We start from the raw sequence: 15042 nt of genomic DNA, 5'->3' as shown, positions 1-15042 counted from the left end.
CCACAGTTTCACTGCAGAGGGCCCCGGTTCAATCCCTGGTTGGGGAACTAAAATCCCACAAGCTGTGTGGTGTGGGGGAGGGGGGAGAAAAAAATCTCTTAAATAGACATAATATTGGAGTGGTTGAAAGACAGAAACATGCAATATTTTCTTACCTCTTCTTTATAATTTTATTATTATGGCCGAATGATCCCCATGAGTCAGTGGGATAAGGACAAACTGCCTTTGTATTGTTTTATTTCTTATTTGCTTAAACACTGAATTTCATCTCCAAACCACTCAACCAGCTTGTGAGAAGATCCACTTATGTTCCCAACCATTATGTATATATTCAGTGATTGATTTGCTTTGTGGTTGATCCTATGTGTGTAAACACACTGGAGGGAAAACTTACCCAGCCCTGTTTCATCTTGGTAGATTTCCATGTGACAGAATCCCAGACAGTTCTGAATGTCTCCAAGGGAGAAGCGAAACCGACTCGGGCAGATCCCCTTGTGAACAGAGTACCTGAGGGAAAAGCCAAGAGCCTCCCTGGGCATGGTAAGGAATGGATTATGATGGCAGGCAGGTAGTGGGGCATCTGCTTGTAACTTGAAAAGGTCCTCATGTTTCACTTTATGACTGCCTTTCCTGTTCCCTCTCCTCCCTTCTTGCTGTAGGTCTTTGCATATTAGTTCATTTATTCACTCAACAGACAGTACCCAGTTCTGTGCTTTACTGTAAGGGATACAAAGATGAATAGCTTCTGTAGAGGACCTTTCATCATTCTGAATACATTGAGACTATGATTCAAAAATTACCCATAAAACTAAATTATTTAATATTATTTACTGATTATTATCATAACTGGTCACCGGTTGTCCTGGTAGGAGATCAAGGCTGGGGTCTGTATTGTTCACCAGTCACTCTCTATCCCAAGGCTTGGCATAGAGAAGGCTCTCAACAAATATGTATTGAATGAAACATGTGGGAAGGAATTGTAACCACTGATTGAAATGAAAACTGGAAGGCTTCAGATAGTATTTTCTCTGATTCCTATTGCCTGGAAATAATTCTGCCTCTCAAGTACTTCTTCCCTATAGGGATACTACTGCATGAAGGAGATATGTTATCACTTTAAAACATATATTTTGTTTTCCATTCAGCAGGTCAGTCAGAAACCATTGGACTCATACCCAGAGTAAAGTCTGAGAAATGGCCAACTCTCCACCATATTCTTATATTCTATGCAATTGTGTAAGTAAATGTATTTACTGTGAATGGACTTAAGACTTGTATTTTACTGTTAATGACTTAAGAAAATAATTCATTTCACTAAAGGAAAAATCTCTTCATGTTGTCAAGAGCCATGAATCTCTAATGTCTCTAATGTGACCCAGATCTTTGGTGGGGGGGGGCAATTTTCATCTCCTACTTCAGCATTTTTTTTCCTTAAACTTAGGTCACATTTTCATGTTCATCCCTTTTTATTTAAATAAATAATGGAGGAAAATTTACAGAACCAGCAGCAGCCTGCAGATCTCTTCCCTTCTGTGGTCATCGCTGCAGTGCCAGCAGCCAAAATGAAGTTCAATCCCTTTGTGACTTCTGACCGAAGCAAGAATCGAAAAAGGCATTTCAACACGCCTTCCCACATTCGCAGGAAAATTATGTCTTCTCCTCTTTCTAAAGAGCTAAGACAGAAGTACAACGTTCGATCCATCCGAAAGGATGATGAAGTTCAGGTTGTACGAGGGCACTACAAAGAGCAGCAAATTGGCAAAGTAGCCCAGGTTTAAAGGAAGAAATACGGCATCTACATTGGACGAGTGCAGCGGGAGAAGGCTAATGGCACAACTGTCCATGTGGGCATTCACCCCAGCAAGGTGGTTATCACCAGACTAAAACTGCACAAAGACCGCAAAAAGATCCTCGAACGTAAAGCCAAATCTCGCCAAGTAGGAAAGAAAAAGGGCAAATATAAGGAAGAAACACTTGAGAAGATGCAGGAATAAAGTCATCTTGTCTACAGTTTTCATTAAAAACTGTTAAAATGAAAAATAAATAAATAGTGGAGAAGGGAAGAAAGAGGAGCAAAACAGGCCAGATCCAGCAGAGGACTAAGTTCTGAGTAGCTACTCTCAGTAGAGAAATTGTTGTCTGAAATACGATGCATCTTTGTTCTTGTTTATTTTTTCATCTATCCAATGTCCTCCGGTTAGAAACCAAAACAACGTTAAAATGTCATCCCCTTAAAATTGGACAGCTACAAGTAAATCAATGAAATTAGAACACACCATCTCACCATACACAAAACTAAACTCAAAAACTAAACTTAAACAGAAGACATGACACCATAAAACTCCTAGAATAAAACGTAGGCAAAACATCCTTAGCAATGTTTTCTTAGGTCAGTCTCCCAAGGCAATAGAAATAAAAACAAAAATAAACAAATGGGACCTAGTCAAAGTTTTACAAACTTTTGAACAAAGGAAATTGTAAACAAAATTAAAACCCACAGATTGGGCAAAAGTATTTGCAAACGATGTTACCAACGAGGGCTTAATTTCCAAAATATACAAACAGTTCATCCAACCCAACAACAAAAAAACCCAACCCAGTTGGTTAAACAGGCAGAAGACCTAAATAGACAGTTCTCCAAAGGACAGATACAGATGGCCAAAAGGCACTTGAAAAGGTGTTCGACATTGCTAATTATTAGAAAAATGCAAATCAAAACCACAGTGAGGTACCACCTCACAGCAGTCAGGATGGCCATCGTTAAAAAGCCCAGAAACGCTGGAGGGTGTGGAGACAGGGAACCCTGCTACACTGTTGGCGGGAATGTAAACGGGTGCAACCTCTGTGGAAAACAGTATGGAGTTTCCTCAGAAAACTGAAAATAGAGCTACCGTGTGATCCTGCAGTCCCATTCATGGGCATATCTCCAGATGAAACTATAATTCAAAAAGACACATGCACTCCTATGGAGTGCCAAGTAGCCAAGACATGGAAGCAACCTAAATGTCCATCAACAGATGAATGGATAAAGATATGGTGTTATGTTTATATACACAATGGAATACTGTTCAGCCATGAAAAAGAATGAAATAATGCCATTTGCAGCAACATGGATGTAACTAGAGATTATCATACTAAGTAAGTCAGAGAAAGACAGATATCATACTGATACCATTTATATGCAGAATCTAAAATATGACACAAATGAACCTATCTGTGAAATAGAAACAGACTCCTGGACACAGAGAACAGACTGGTAGTTTCCGAGAGAGAGGGGGTAGGGGGATGAAGTGGGAGGTTGGGGTTAGCAGATGCAAATTATATACAGTTATAAAATGTAAAGTATAGGAGAAACAACCAAGTCCTACTGTATAGGACAGAGAACTGTATTCAGTATCCTATGGTAAACCACAGGATAATAGAAAAGAATGTTTAAAAAATGGAAAATATTTTAAAAGAATCTTAAAAAATAGTATTGAAGAATGTTTCTAAGAATATAAATATATGTATAACAGTCACTTTGCTATATAGCAGTAATTAGCACAACACTGTAAATCAACTGTATTTCAATTTTTAGAAAAGTAATCCCCTTCAATAAAAACTTAGGCGTTGACTTTTTTAACTTCCCCCTCAGCTTCCACTCTGTAACCAGTTGTTCTTCTGAAAATAGCCTGACCCAGTTCTAGGCTGTTCCTCACAACCGAGGAGGATGTGCCTGGTTTGGTTTTTAGATAAAGCAGGGAATTTGTGAGTCACAAGACCAGACACTCACTGGCCAGGACTTCCGATAATACCTGGTGGGAGGAGGAGCCCCAGCTTGACAATCTACATTGGCTGGCTTTGAGTAAGACTCCTGAATGGCCATTATTTATAAATTGAGGAACTAGAGAAGTTTAATATCCTAGTTCTAAAGTTTGGTGCAAGCATCAGTCTGTTGAAAAAAAGAATGACCTTTTTAAAGTCTCTGTAGCCAAGTTATTTTGGTAAATACCTTGCCTCAAATGTACGGGGTTTACATTGATTGCTTTAGGAACATCAATCAGATCCTGGCCATCAACCTATTGATAATTTCTCTTTTATCCCTTTCTAGTGTCTGTGCACTGATCATCTCGACCTTCTACATGAGATACAGAATTAATACTCTGGAGGAGCAGCTGGGGTCACTAACCTCCACTGTGGACACCCATCAGACTGAGTAAGACAGTCCCTCCAGTGCTGTCTTCTGCTTGCTTTTCACATTAGTATAATGTTTGACCTGAGCATGGCATCCTTCTGGCAAGCATTAATTGAGGATACATTCTGTATGAGACATTTTGCTAAGTATGCCTATAGAAAATAAAGAGGGAGGTGGGCCCTGGAGAAAAAAATGAATGACCTGGCTCTGAATGTTTTCTGGTTGCTATACTGTTGCCAGTGAGAAGGCAAGACACAAGCCTAATTTTACATTATTATCTTGTTCTCTTATCCTAAGCTCCGTTGTGACCTTAGCCCATTTATTAAAATATTCAAGTTTATCTTCGTAAAATGGCAGTGAGTCAAGTCATTCATAAAAAAGAAGCAATTCAAGAAACTCAGCACATTTCATCATTTATAGCTCTTTATAGGAACTCACTTATTTACAAAACTCTTGACCACTATAAGATCTATGTGACCAATAATTAGCTGAATGTGTCTGTAAAGATTTTCTACTATGGTATTTTTAATAGGCCCCAACTAATTAAATCTGTTGACACAGCGGTCTTTCCTATAAACCCATTTACATGAGGATTTTGACACATTTCCTAAAAAGTAAAATAAAGCATACTGCTAGCTGCAGTTTTAAAAGTAGAGATATTTCTTTATAGCGTATGTACCATGTGCTAGAGACACTGTTATAATACATAGTTTCACACACCAACAGTGTTCTCTCATTATATCTTCACCATAACCCTATAAGATAGGTGTTATTCCCTCCTTTACAGATGAGAAAACTGAGACTCAGAGAAATAGTTTGTAAAAAAAATAAATAATAACAGAATCAGGATTCAGGTCTATATGACCATAGAAACTTAGTCTACCAGTGGTTCCTTGCATGTAAGGAATAGCCGAGAAGTCAGTCAGTGTATTTTCATTGTGTATCAGAATCATCTGGACAGCTTATCAACATAGACTGCAGGGCCCATTCTCCAAGCTTCTGGTGCTGGTTTGGGGTCTACACTTTAAGAATTATTATGCTATACCATTCTGGGGCCTTTCTTGACAGTTACCTTGAAGTTTTGTTCTATGGCTTATGTATATGCTGTTACACAGATTATTTTTTTTACCGTGAACATACATTTGAACCAATAATAAGTCTAATGAATGGTTTCGGATAGATTTATACCCTGTCCTTACCCTCTCCCATGTTGTTCAGATGTTAATAACCAGCTAGAGCTAGGAGGTGACTCTACATTACTGTAAACTATTAATATTAGTTCACTATCATCTAAGTGATAAAAGTGATTTTATTAGGGAAATGTACCTCCTGTCCTGTTATCATTTAATTAATTTGGTGACAATGAGGGGGAAATTCTATTAATGAAAGTCAAATGGAATATTTACTTTACTGTTTAGGTAGTCAACCCAAGAGGAGGTAACAATCTGAAAAACAATCATTTAAAAGGAAAATCACAGAGGTCACATGTGACATGAGGTCAGGGAACATCTATGATGGGAAAGTCTGTTAATGGAGTAATTTAACAGAACCTGAATTTCCTATGTACCTTACTTCATCCAGGGTCATCCATCCATGCTGCCCAGGTAGCTAAATCCACACTTGTAATCTGCTTTCGTGGGTACAGAACCATTTTTTAATATATACATTGTACTAGTTTTGTTAGCGGGTTCACAGCCTGTGGACTGTCAGAATTTCATGTGGATAAATCAGTACCTTGAGTCTCAGATCCCTCGTTTAGAAGCCGAAAGATTTCACCAGGTACTTCCTTGGTGGTCCAGTGGCTAACATCCCACACTCCCAATGCAGGGGACCAGATTCAGTCCGTAGTCAAGGAACTAGATCCCACATGCTGCAACCAAGAACCAGTGCAGCCAAATAAATAAATAATAATTTTTTTTTTAAGATTTAAACTCAGTTTCCTTTCTGGGATATAAGACTTTGATGCTATGGATCAAGGTTAAAGAAGAAACTGTTCACCTCTGCTCAATGAAAAACATGTTTGCTTTCTTAACATTTAGATAATCATCAATAAGTTACCAAGTATCTATGGCTCAAAGATGGATCCTATGTAAAATAAATTAGACCAGTTAATGCCATCTAAAAACGTCACAGCTTATAACAAGCACATGAAAAGCTGCTCAACATCACACGTTATTAGAGAAATGCAAATCAGAACTACAGTGAGCTATCCCCTCGCACCAGTCAGAATGGCCATCATCAAAAAGTCTACAAACAATAAATGGCGGAGAGGGTGTGGAGAAGAGGAACACTGTTTCACTGTTGGTGGGAATGTAAATTGATACAGCCACTGTGGAAGATAGTATGGAGATTCCTTAAAAAACTAGGAATAAAACCACCATGTGACCCAGCAATCCCACTCCTAGGCATATACCCTGAGGAAACCAAAATTGAAAAATACACATGTATCCCACTGTTCATTGCACCACTATTTACAATAGGTAGAACATGAAAGCAACCTAGATGTCCATCGACAGATGAATGGATAAAGAAGTTGTGGTATATATACACAATGGAATGTTATTCAGCCATAAAAAGGAACACATTTGAGTCAGTTCTAATGAGGTGGATGAGTCTAGATCCTATTATACAGAGAAGTAAATCAGACAGAGAAATATAAATATCATATTCTACACATATATACGGAATCCAGAAAAATGGTACTGAAGAATTTATTTACAGGGCAGCAGTAGAGAAACAGACATAGAGAATAGACTTATGGACATGGGGAGGGGGGAGGAGAGGGTGAGACATATGGAAGGAGTAACATGGAAACTTACATTCCCATCTGTAAATAGATAGCCAACGGGAATTTCCTGTATGGCTCAGGAAACTCAAACAGGGGCTCTGTATCAACCTCGAGGGGTGGGATGGGGAGGGAGGGGGATATATGTATACCTATGGCTGATTCATGTTGAGGTTTGACAAAAAACAAAATTCTGTAAAGCAACCATACTTTAAAAAAAAATACAGCTTAAATTAAATTTCAATCAAGAAACAGAGGAGATGCAAACCATGGTGCTTGACCTTAACATGAAAATCTGATCAATGCTTTTTGAGCGGTTCTTCAGGAAAATGTATACATATCTCTAGATGTCCTACAGTTTTCGCTGGTATAGGAGCCCAGAGGACCCCAGAGTAAGAGCCCATGCCTTTAACTCTCGAGTGGTTAATGGTGAATATATCAATTATATTACTAGACAAGGGCAATTACATTTATATGGCAGGTCTCAAGGAAGGAAATACAGAAGTCACATACATCGGCAGAAATTTGATGAAAGACAGGCTTCCCTGTCCATGGAATGCTCCAGGCAAAAACACTGGAGTGGGTTGCCATTCCCTCTCCAGGGGGTCTTCCCGACCCAGGGATCAAACCTGCGTCTCTTGCACTGCAGGCAGATTCTCTACCGTTTGAACCACCAGGGAAGCCCAAACATTATGAAAGTTCTAGTGTAAATGATTGCTTCTCCCATAAACAGTACGAATATGACTGAGAAAAGCAATACTCCTTAAAATTGCATGCCATCATGGACAGAGAGAAGTATCAGTGGTTAATAAAAGGAGTCTAAGAAACCACATGCTTAAGAATAATTGATTCTTGTTTGGAAGCCGAGGTACAACACAACCACTTAGACAAAAATAAGAGATTTCCAGCTGATCTTTGTAGAATTAGTCCCCTAAGCATCTAGTCTGGAGTTCTGGATTACTGCAGGGCATTTCTGATGTTAGTAGGTTAAATGCACACTGTCTTCTATTATAACCTAGTTTTCTGTTCCAATAAATTTAAAGTGTGTACATTCCACTTGTTTCTTTGCCATTCCTGCCCACAGTAATTTTTCTCTTGGTTCTTACAGACAGACAGCACCATCTGGCCTGGGGTCACAAGTACAGTTAAATGTGGAGGCCTTGTGCCAAGAGCTTACAGCTAACATAATCAGATTAGAAAAGGTGAGTGCTTTCTTTCGTGTGTTGGGTCAGTCACTGTACCTACTGCCTCAGTCAGTCAGTCAGTTCAATACTCAGTCATATCCGATGCTTTGCGACCCCATGGGCTGCAGCACGCCAGGCCTCCCTGTCCATCACCAACTCCCAGAGCTTACTCAAGTTCATGTCCACCAAGTTGGTGATGCCATCCAACCATCTCATCCTCTGTCGTCCCCTTCTCCTCTCGCCCTCAATCCTTCCCAGCATCAGGGTCTTTTCCAATGAGTCAGCTCTTCACATCAGGTGGACAAAGTATTGGAGTTTCAGCTTCAACATCAGTCCTTCCAATGAACACCCAGGACTGATCTCCTTTAGGATGGACTGGTTGGATCTCTTTGCAGCCCAAGGGACTCTCAAGAGTCTTCTCCAACACCACAGTTCAAAAGCATCAATCCTTCGGTGTTCAGCTTTCTTTATAGCCCAACTCTCACATCCATATGTGACCACTGGAAAAACCATAGCCTTGACTAGACAGACCTGTGTTGGAAAAGTAATGTCTTTGCTTTTTAATATGCTGTCTAGGTTGGTCTTACTGCCTGTTGACAGTTTTTATGCTAAGATTCCTATGAGCAATGTGTACAGCTTATGACTATTTATAACGTCATGCATTTTGGAACGTTATTACACATGCATTTTGACCCTAAATCCTCTTTCCTGCTTCTGCTTTGGGACACAGGTTTATGTTGGTACTATAGGCCCCCTACCACCATAGGGCAGGGGTTACACACACATGGGTGTGCGACAGGCCATTGAAATGACTAAACCTCGCCAGGGGATTTTCCACAAAGAAATAGGTTTCAGCTCATTTTCCTTGTTATTAATAGTAGATTTTGTGGTTTTCCTCCTTGGTTAGAAATTATTCTCTTGTCCTAGGCCCAAGGATAAGTGATATCTGACATGGAGCTCCAGGGAGGGACACTGTAGGGAGTGTCCTGACCAGAGAGGGCAGCCCCAGCTCCACCCAGACTGGTTGTCCCCATACATAAAATATTTGCATTCAGTCTCTGTATATGTCATTGTTTCCATCTGACAAAATGATCAAAGTTTCAAGTTAACTTACTCAAGGAGGCAGAGCCAGAAAGTTGACAGAGCTAGAATCTGAGCCGGGTCTGACTCCCACATTTATCCTGAGAAGCCCTCTGCTTTACTGCTCTCAAAAATCCAACCTTATGCTTGGGTATAAGGTCACTGAAGAGTGAGGCAAACAGGAGAAGACGGTAGGCACCCAGAAATATCCTGAAGTTAAACCTTGTTAACATTTCTTATCTCTCCTTTCAGCATGTCTATCCCTTCCCATCTGATGCGCTGTTTTGATCCTTATCTCAGGAAAGGTTTAGTGAATTATTCAATTCTAATTGCTGCCACAAATGCTTAGTATTTGGTGGATTTCCATAATAGTACAGTTATGCTTACTTGGGAAAAAACATAAAACAAATGAGTCAAATTAAGTTTGTCCTGTGATACCAAATGGTATCTAGCACTTAACTCCACTTTGCTTTGGAGAGCAAAGGAGTCCACAGGTTTCTGTTCTAAACCAAGGCATGACAGATAATCCCCACTGAATCACTGTATCAGTGGGCAGACTCAGACATTTTCTCTTTTCGATCCATAGTCAAGCTAGAGAAGGTATAGAGTAGCAACTAAAACATTAGTTGCTAGAATTGAAGATAAAATTTCTTTGATGAAATGTTTAGACATGTTTAGAGCTTCCCTGATAGCTCAGTTGGTAAAGAATCTGCCTGCAATGCAAGAGACCCCAGTTCGATTCCTGGGTCGGGAAGATCTGCTGGAGAAGGGATAGGCTATCCACTCCAGTATTCTTGGGCTTCCCTTGTGGCTCAGCTGGTTAAGAATCTGCCTGCAGTGTAGGAGACCTGGGTTCGATCCCTGGGTTGGGAAGATTCCTTGGACAAGGGAAAAGCTACCCACTCCAGTATTCTGGCCTGGAGAATTCCATGGACTATATCGCAAAGAGTTGGACATAACTGAGTGACTTTCACTTTAGACATATTTGGCTTCCATGCTGACCTGGAGAATGGAGTGGTAATTTTCTTTTTTGTTCACGCTGGCACATGATGATGTTTCTTTGGACTGGGAAGCATGCAGAACCCAGCCGCCTTCTTGTGCATTTCTTCCCATTCTCCTGTGGATCCTGGCAGGGACAACACTGTAATGAGGGACAGGAAAACAGGAGAGACAGCTGGCCATGTCCTGCGCAGAACCCAGCCACTCGGCTAGGGTGCCAATCTAAACCTGTGTCCCAAAGCAGAAGCGGGAAAGAGGGGATTTAGGGTCAAAATGCTTGTGTTGACGTTGTAAATACTCAAGTTGCACACATTGCTCATAGGAATCTTAGCATGAAAACAGTCACCAGGGCACGCCCATTGCTGTTGCTCAGGCTGTAGCCCCCGCCCCGCCCTCCCCAGAGGCAGGCTGGTGATGACCCAGCCCCGCACGGCGGAGGTGCAGCAGCTATGAGGAGGTAGGAGCCAGGTCTCAGCTGTTGCTACTCAACACCAGCCGCTCTCTTTTATGCTCCCGCAGGGACTGGTCACGTCTCAGCCTCCTGATCTGCCCGCTTATATCTTACCCATTTCTGTTCATGGCATCACTGTCCTTTCAGTCATTCTTGTGGGAAATTGAAGAATACTTTTAACTCCTTCCTCTTTTTTTACTTGCCACTGATACACTGCACAAGACTTTGTTCACTAATTAGTCTATCTTCAAATGTCTCCTCAGATTCTCTAGTGTAGACACCATCTTAGGCCATTCTGGCCCCCTCCCACCTCCTAGACAGTTTGAAGTCAGATCTCATGGTTTTTATTTACATTTTCCTGATTGATACTGTGGTTGAACATCATTTCATATATATATTCTCCTTATGAATTTCCTTTTGTAAACTGCCCATTTATCTCCTTTGTTTTACTTTTTGGGTTTTTGTCTTTGTAGGCATTTTAAATATTTTGGATATCAATTTTTTTTTTTATCATTTCTTTTTCTCCCTTCCCACTCCTGCTTTTCCATTTATCTTTGGTCATATGGGAGAGGTAGGGAAGATGTGAAGTAAGAATATGGGGAATGAAGCCAGTGCCCTCTACAGGTAAAGAAGTAAATACTTATTTTCTTAGTACTGGAAGTGGCATTAATGTCGGAGCAGTACCCACTCCAGTATTCTTGCCTGGAGAGTCCCGTGGACAGAGGAGGCTGGTGGGCTGCTGTCCATGGGGTCGCACAGAGTCAGACATGACTGAACCGACTTAGCATGCATGCGTGCATTGGAGAAGGAAATGGCAACCCACTCCAGTGCTCTTGCCTGGAGAATCCCAGGAACGGGGGAGCCTGGTGGGCTCCCGTCTGTGGGGTAGCACAGAGTCAGACACAACTGAAGCGACTTAGCAGCAGCAGCAGTGCAGAAGAAAAAGCATAAACTCTTCTATGGAGTCAGACATCCGTTCTTTTCCCTACTGTGCCTCCTGCTGTGTGACCAGTCTTGTTATATAGTGTCTCTAGTCCTTACCTTCGCGTGGAAAACCCACCTCTGTGTGTGAACGTGCGTGTGGTTAAGGTGAGCATACATGAAGTTCCTGGGACATACTTATTAGACCTCTTCCTCTCCATTTACCCTGTGGATACCAGTAGGACATCACCAGATATTCTTGCAAAAGAAGACTATGTTCTCTTTGTCTTGTCCCACAGGGTTCCCTATTCTCTTCACAGTATTGGTCCTTAAAAACACCCTGCTCTGGATTCTTTCAAATTCATTTACCCAAACATTTACCAAACCCATTTTCATCGTCCAGCACTCTCCTGTGGTCTTGATATCCACAGATAGGCAATGGCCTGTGAAGTTCTGTCTTCTGGGAAATGTTATATTGTGGTGTTTGTCCGACTCAGACCATCACATGGGCTTTGTCAAGTAGTTTCCCATTGTCTCTGAATGCATTTGGGTCACACCTGGCGTTGCTGAGGTTTTTGTTCTACTTCTCTTAGCCTCTACTGACACTGTCATCTTTGTGCCATTCTTTCATTTTTTTGCCCTTTTTTTCATTTTAAGGTGGACTGTCAAAACAGTTTGGTGCCATTGATAATGCATTTATTTGCCTGATCTAAATTTAACCCATGTGTAGCTTTTTATTCAAGGTAGAAGAGATTAATTTCAAGCATTATATGAACCATAGCAAATACGCCATTACTGTATACCCCACTCTGTGTAATAACAGGAGCTTTTCTCTCTATTATTTCAAGATACAAAACAACTTACAAAAGCTGCTTGAGAATGGTGACTGAAGCTCGAGCCATGCAATACCTCGCACTTCCTTGAAGAAGGTGCTCCCGGGGTGTGCTGGTGGAGTGCTCCCTGCTGGCCAGAGGAGCTAGCGGACGGGCAGCCTCGCTTGCCCTTGGAGGTCTCAGGCTCAGGAAAGGGGGGAATGGGGAATAGTTCTGGTTCCTGTGCAATAAAAGTTGACCTTGACTCTCTGAGCAAGTTTTCAGTTCTGCTGCCTGAAGCAAACCGTCTCTGGAGGTCTCGGGAAGGGCCCGGCAGACACGTGGATGATTGTGGTTCAGCAGGTTATTGTGACTGCGTCAGCAAACGTATTCCACTCCAGCCTTTTCAGTCCTACCCATCTGCCTTTTCTCTCCTGTATCCACCCCCGCCTTAACCAGCCTTCAACGGAAGGGATATATCATGTGCCAACAAACTCGATACAGTCCCTTAAAGAATTTGCCATGACTTTCCAAAAGGAAAAAAAACTCTGATGGACAAACTTGCTTCAAACAAGTGACATTTGAATTTGGGTTTTTTTTTCCCTTTCTGATGTTATTTTCTGGTTTAAGTGACGTGTGTATCTTAACTTCTCAGCCGAGTATTGGCAAGAAAATCAGGCAAAGTTGATTAAACTATCCCATTTTATGTTTTGTTTTGTTCTTCTCATTAATACTTAACAGGATGGATTCTCACCCACCCCAGTTCAAGAATCTGTGAGACATGAGACTAAAGTACTAAGTTTAAACTGACTTTTAAACCAAAACTAATCTTTAAGCCAAAAAGTATAATAGTGATTTGATACTGGATGGAAGATACTGCATTTTTAAGATTGTAGGTGGACTGTGTTTGTTTTGAAACAGGACGTCTATAATTCATGCTGAAACCCATCAGCATGATGATAGCATGCTTTTCTCTCTTGCTGACTAAAATATATAACTGGTGGTTTGCTAACTTCTATTTACCATATGGGTTGGCTAGTTTTTATTAATAATTATTTAGATGCCCTAAGATTTGTTAATATAAAAGATATTCTGTTTATCTATAATGCATTTTATAATCATTTCTATGAAATGTATTTTGTTTAATCAGATAAGCTAATAAGTGAATTGGTTACATCATTTGTATTTGTTAGCCTCCTGGACAGGAACTGTGCCTGGTTGCACCCCTGGCTTTTAATAAATACTCATTGGTTTAAATACCTTGCTAACACTGTCTTTTGTCAGTCTGTAAATTCTTGTAACTAAGACTTTTTAACTGCTTTTTAACTGCTTCTCATCCCTCTCTACTACTTCCAACTCACCCATACTTCTTTCCTCCCTAGTATTCACTTGCAAAAAAACTGATGTAAGTTCTTGTGTTACAACAATATAGGGGAAAGAAAATGATCTGTGATGTCAGAACATCAATGCATGATTCCTGCGTCCTCATTTTGAATTATTATTATTATAAGCAAGGTATCTGGTTATTTTCCCCCATTTTGTTGATAAAAGTACCAAGGGAAAGTGTCATTGTGAGAATTAAATGTGATAATCTTTCTAAAGCTGATGGCCTTGTGGGGCAAGAAGTATACTCTTTTAATAGGAACCGTATTCATTTTTTCTTAAAATGTTTGCATGTCTGACAGTCCAGTGTTTGATCATCAAAGTTCTACATCAATGCTTTATCGTTAAAACCATTAAAGATTCAAGAGTGTCAGCCACCTCTGGAGAGAAATTTTGCAACTGTGTGAGGAGCCTTTTAAAAGTAATTTCACTGAATTAATAAGGCTATCCAGGAATTTATCCCAAAGCAATAAGTGATTTCCTCAAAGATTTACATACAAGACTATTCTTTGAAGCCTTAAGGGCAGAACATTAGTGACTATTCAGTAGCAGAGCACTTAAATTATGTCACTATTTAGAATGGTATTGTCAAAAATTGGCATAGAAAATAGCATTAAAAAAGGTAAGCATTATGGAGATAATGTGGAGATAAGAGAACTCTCCTACACTGTTGGTGGGAATGAAGATTGGTGCAGTCACTATGGAAAACAGTATGGAGATTCCTCAAAACACTAGAGCTACCATATGATCCAGAAATCGCACTCCTGGGCATATATCCAGACAAAACTCTAATCCAAAAAGATACATGCACCCCCATGTTCCTGGCAGCACTACTCACAATAGCCAAGACATGGAAACAATCTAAACACCCATCTACAAATGAATAGATAAAGGTGTGGTCCATATATACCATAGAATACTACTCAGCCAGGAAAAAAATGATGCTATTTGTAGCAACATGGATGCAACTAAAGATTATCATACTAAATGAAGTAACTCAGAAGAAAAAAAATACCATATGATATCACTTACATGTGGAATCTAAAATATGACACAAATGAACCTATCTTCAAACAGACTTACATAGAGAATCTGTGATTAAAACATACTATTTAGGTGGAGAGAAATTACCAGTCTTACATATGGAAAGTAGACATGATTATTGATCTCTCAAGCTGTGTGAATATTGAAGATATTTTCGTAAATATACACAGCACTCCAAGGCATTTCCCAGCTATTCATTTATGTAGTTC

General features: G+C 40.3%; 1 protein-coding gene and 1 pseudogene across 4 annotated transcripts in view; both read left to right on the top strand.

Moving 5' to 3' along the window:
• The window catches only part of GRAMD2B (GRAM domain containing 2B), a 118412-nt gene extending 104749 nt beyond the window's left edge, over window positions 1-13663 (top strand). For 2 of the 4 annotated variants that reach the window (XM_065918194.1, XM_065918196.1), the window contains exons 10-14: window positions 418-540; window positions 1149-1236; window positions 4091-4195; window positions 8068-8161; window positions 12443-13663. In XM_065918194.1, coding sequence (XP_065774266.1) covers window positions 418-540; window positions 1149-1236; window positions 4091-4195; window positions 8068-8161; window positions 12443-12484 — 452 coding nt within the window. In that variant the 3' untranslated portion in view covers window positions 12485-13663. Of the gene's footprint in view, window positions 1-417; window positions 541-1145; window positions 1237-4090; window positions 4196-8067; window positions 8162-12442 lie in introns of all 4 variants that reach the window. The other 2 variants (XM_065918193.1, XM_065918195.1) reach the window with 1 other exon arrangement.
• Window positions 1246-2637, top strand: LOC136155948 (large ribosomal subunit protein uL24-like; annotated as a pseudogene).
• Window positions 13664-15042: the final 1379 nt, after the last annotated feature.

Source organism: Muntiacus reevesi, chromosome 1, assembly GCF_963930625.1.
Source record: "Muntiacus reevesi chromosome 1, mMunRee1.1, whole genome shotgun sequence".
NCBI lineage: Eukaryota > Metazoa > Chordata > Mammalia > Artiodactyla > Cervidae > Muntiacus > Muntiacus reevesi.
Note: the sequence above shows the minus strand (reverse complement) of the source record. Positions and strands in the feature narration are given on the sequence as shown.